At 36.7% G+C, this 5000-nt stretch overlaps 1 protein-coding gene across 1 annotated transcript in view; it reads right to left on the bottom strand.

The window, feature by feature from the left end:
* The window catches only part of asap1b (ArfGAP with SH3 domain, ankyrin repeat and PH domain 1b), a gene marked incomplete in the record, with an annotated part of 78567 nt that overhangs the window by 12308 nt on the left and 61259 nt on the right, over positions 1-5000 (bottom strand). Inside the window, 4 exon segments of the mRNA XM_062441805.1 lie at positions 1665-1772; positions 2665-2732; positions 2861-2976; positions 4522-4607. Coding sequence (XP_062297789.1) covers positions 1665-1772; positions 2665-2732; positions 2861-2976; positions 4522-4607 — 378 coding nt within the window.

The following is a 5000-nucleotide window of genomic DNA, read 5'->3' as shown; positions in this document are numbered from 1 at the left end:
CAGAGAAGCTGCTGTTGTTCTTTGATTCTGTGGAAACGACATCAAAGCGTGTCTCGCTCATGTATTTCAGTTTCTATGTTAACTGGAAATATCTATTAAACATGTCAGGTGATTCTGGTCCATTAACAACAATACAAAAAATAATAAAGGGAAATACACGATGAAGAGATGAAAGGAAACCTAAAAATACCCAGAATCCCCAGCAGGAGAAACACGGCGCGGTCACATCCCAACATCAGACTGACTCATGAATCATTTGCATGTTGTGTGTGAAATAAAAACCTGATTCAATTCTAGTTTAAAGGAGTTAAATTAAAACTAACACTGTGCTTCTTGAGCTGTTGCACTATGCTGGAAGAGTACAGACGCTCCATCAATGGGAATGAGGATAAAGGAGTTATCTACCTGTATAGAGCTGCAGAGACTAACTTACATAAGACTCACCTCTTTGCATTGGCTGTTAATCCTAGTTGAGCTTGACATCCTGAATTTTATTGCATAACTATATTTGCTTTTTATCTACCGGTATTGTGTTTTTACAGTTTTATTTATTGTGTTTTTATAGTTTTATTCATTGTGTTTTTATAGTTTATCATACTCATAATTGTTCTTTTATATTATGTTATTTAATTTCATCTTTATCTATTGTTATTGTATCTTTTATCTTCATTTATCTCTTATTTTATCTCTTATTTTATCTGAGGTTGTTTTAAATGTGCAATATAAATAAACTTTGACTTGACTTAAAGGGCAAGTAGAAAGACTTTATTCAGCTTTGGGAACCTTACATGAATATTATTATAAATGGAAATGTTGGTTTAATGTTTTTAATTTTATTTAAAGATGATGCAAGTTGCAGTACTGTGCAAACGTCTTAGGCCACTATTACTATTAGGTTTTAGTAATGCTATAATGACCATATATTATTATTATTACTCAGTCTCTTTATTAGAATACAACCAGGAAACACAGGAAATGTTTTATGCAGTATTAAAAAACAGAAGAAACTAAATAGTAAACAGCTTCTAGAGGCTAAAGTGGCATAAAGTATTTATTGGACCTCCTCCTCTTACACTGGAGCAATAGCAGGAAGCTGACTCTCTTAAACCTAAATGGAATGAAACCTTAATGAATAATAATAGTTAATAATTAATGTTAAATTATTTCCTGTATTTTCTGTTTTTATAGTGGTTGTGAGTTTTGCATTAATACTGTATGTGTACTAGATATAACATATGTATCTCTGGTCAAAGTGTTGTATTGTTACTGTGTTATTGTACATGTGTCTTTTTGGGGAGAAAACATTAAGGGTGGGAATCACCAGAAGGCTCCATGATAAGATATTATCACGATACATGAGTCACGATACGATATTATTGCGATTTTAAATATATATTGCGATATATTGCCATTTATTACCTTTATTCAACTGCAAATTATGTCCCCAAAAAACAAACTAGAGGCATCTAGTGGACTGAAAAAGCAACTGATTTCATTATTCTAGTACCAAAAACGTAGAATTTTCATTTGCAATTTATATCATAAAAAATAAATACTTGGTGTCTGTGTATCGATACAATAATGCCACGCAAAATATCGGGATACTATACACATATTATAAAAAACTAAACAAAAAAACAGCTGACACTTCGTTTTGTTCAAACCTTATCATCAAGATCATCGTCGCTCTCGTCCATCTCCTCCAGTCTGAGGCTCCACTCGTACTCCACATGGATGTGAGGGTTGAATTTCCCCTCTGCAGCCTGCACAAGCTGATACACACACACGCAAACACACACACACACACACACACACACACACAAACACACACACACGACTTGGTTAAACACATGAAAACAAGTTGCAGTTTCCCTCAAATCCAAACCATTACCGTAAATCATGTAAAAACAGCAAGAAAACTGGTTGCATATAAAGTTAAGAGAATGCAAAAAAGCCTAAAAACAAGACATAATAAAGTGTAAGGAATAAGAAGAAGAAATAAGAATATATACAGTAACACTATAAGTCATAATAATTAGGATTATCATACAAAAAACGTCCTTTTGTCTAGATATGAGCCTTTAATAAGTGTGCAGGAACCACGTAGAAAACAAATATATACTTAAAATGTTTGATTTGACTAATATAAATAAGAAATAAGAAAATATAAAGTAACACTATAAGTCAGAATCAGCCATAACAATCAGGATTATCATACAAATAACTATAAATTGAGTATTATTGTCTAGATAAGAGCCTTTAATCAGTGTGCAGGAGGTGATTTTACTCATATAAATAAGAAACAAGCTTCATATCTTGGTAAATGTAGAGCATTGCATTGGAGATAGCCTTTTTGTGTGTGTGTGTGTGTGTGTGTGTGTGTGTGTCTGCATGCTCACACTAGCGTTAATAATAAACCTACATCAACAATTATTTCCACTCTGCTGTCCTCGCTGCCTGAGGCTGGACACAGACCTTCGACTGCCATCTAGTGTTGTTTTCTTTCCTAATCTCACCCATAAAAACTGCTCAGTAAATGTCTGAATGTCTCACAGTGATCTTTAGAGCAATCAATTGTGTTTTTATTATTATTTTTTAATTGAAGAAGTGTTTATAGACTATTTAAAATCTCCTGTGATGTGCATAAAGCTGAGAAATACTTACTGCCTCCTCGCACTGGCTGTTCCTCAGTCGCCTGGCAACATCCAGCGCCGTCTCTCCGTTCTGATTGGCTGTAAAGGGGGGAAGGGGGAGCAAAAGAGGACATTCAACAGTTAAAGAGAGAAGGAGTCTGATAAGGGGGGGGGAAGGAGGCGAGACGCCAAACGAGAGAGGATGAACTTCGACATGTGTGACTCACGGATGTCGGTGGCCGGTTTGCCCCTCAGGAGTAACTTGAGGCACTCGGGCTTCTCGTACATGCAGCAGTAATGGAGGGCGGTGTTCCCCCACTCCGTCTGCTTATCCAGGTTTCCGCTAGTTAAAAAAACACACACGCAGAGAGAGAGAGAGTTAGGGCAAAGGGTCACAAGAGCTTGAGGTGTTTTCCACAGTCCTGCAGCTTCAGGTTAATGAATCATTACAATAAAAACAGATTTGTTTTTGCAGCTCGTTGCACACAAAAAAACACAGTAATATACAAAAAAATAAATATATAATATAATAAATAGCAAAAAACAAAGGTTCTTGTGATGTAATATGAGAGAAACTGCATTTTTAAAAGCATATATCTGTGTTTTCCCCTTTAAAAAGCCTCAAGTTCTCTCATAACAGCAAAAATTAGGATCTATGATGATGAATTAAAGGTCAGTCAGGCGTCAAGAGCCCATCTTGAACATTAAAACCTGTTTTTCTTGCTGTAAACATTCCTCCTGTTCATACAGAACATTAGACAATCCCTTCATAATGCACTTACAATATAAATGATGGAGGTCAAAATCTACAATCGTCCTTCTTTCTGTGCAAAAAAAACTGTATTTTAAAGTTGATCTGACGCTAATATGAAGCTTCAGCTGTCCAAATGAGTCAAATCAAGTCTTCTATGTTTCAATGTTACAGTCTTTTTAGTGCTAAAGTCCCTCTTTCTGTTACTATACTTCCACCACAGCTCTTCAGGGAAACACAAAAGAGGGAATTAGATGCTTAAAAAGACTGTAAATGTGTCAGATATCCACTTCATATGACTAACTCAGACTGCTGAAGCCTCATATAAGCTTCAAATCTACTTTTAAATGCAGTTTTTGTATATAATGCATGTGGATTTTTGGCCTCCAGCACATTTAAAAGGTATTTTTTAATAGCCAGTATGAACAAGAGGAATGATTACAGTGAGAAAAACCTCTTTATGTGCACCTGACTGTTATTTTAGTACATAATGATAAATGCTTAGAAAAACAAGCAAACCTTGTATTAGTCATGAAACATCACACTACACTATTACCAGCAGCTACAGGACATAATGAGTCGCTCTCACATCTTAAGTGGATCCCACAAAGGCTGAGAAAAATACCCTAAATAACGAGCTGTACGCGTGACTCTGCATGAGCACGAGCTATTAATTAATGAGAGGCTTCCACTTCCACTTCTCCTTCTTCTTCTCCTTCTTCTTCTTCTACTGTGGTTGCTGCCGAAGCAGTGGTGGGTAAACAATTGAAAAGAGAGGAATAAATTAAGGCAGAGAACAAGTGCTTGACCCATTTCTGTTTGCCTTGTGGGAATCCGAGCTGAGCTGAGCTGTGCTGTGCTGTGTGGAGCTAAGCTTTTCCTCTGCTGCCTCGACCGCTTTAACACAATAATACACACTGAAGCACAGAGGGGAGACTCAGCAGCAGACACATACATCAAATGTATGCATGTTTTCACTAGAGAGTTGCTTGCTTCATCATTTTTCTGTAACCCACCGGTGCGTTTAGAGACATTTCCAAAGCTTTTTAACCTTCAAAAACAATAATAACTCTCATTTAACACTGTTTTTGTTGGTTTTTAACACTTTGATGCATTTCACTCTGGAGGGAAATGTACCTGTTCTGCACAAGGAAGTCCACCAAATGCAGCGAGGTCTGGTCAGCAGTCCGTACAGAGTAGTGCAGTGCTGTCTCTCCGACTTCCTGCAGGGGGCCATCAAACACAGCAAAGACACGGTGAGACAAATCTAGGAGGCAGCATCCATTCTGCACTCCTCTTTCTCTCTCTCTCTCTCTCTCTCTTTTTCTCTCTCTCTCTCTCTCTCGTTGAGTCTCTTTCAGCATTTAAACAAGCTGCGGTAAACAAAATGGCTCCTAAAAATAAAACATTTCTGCAGGAATTATGACTTTAAAATCTGACGTTATTGCACCAGAATCGGCGTATTAAAGCAAAGATCCGGACTTAACGGGAGATTAAAGATGAAATATGTGAACATGAGGGATAAAATGTGGTTTATTATTATTATTTTGTGGCATCTTTGTATCTTATATTGTAGCTTAGAGGCTGCATTTAGTTATCTATTCCTGTCTGATGTC

Source organism: Scomber scombrus, chromosome 20, assembly GCF_963691925.1.
Source record: "Scomber scombrus chromosome 20, fScoSco1.1, whole genome shotgun sequence".
NCBI classification, from domain to species: Eukaryota; Metazoa; Chordata; class Actinopteri; order Scombriformes; family Scombridae; genus Scomber; species Scomber scombrus.
Note: the sequence above shows the minus strand (reverse complement) of the source record. Positions and strands in the feature narration are given on the sequence as shown.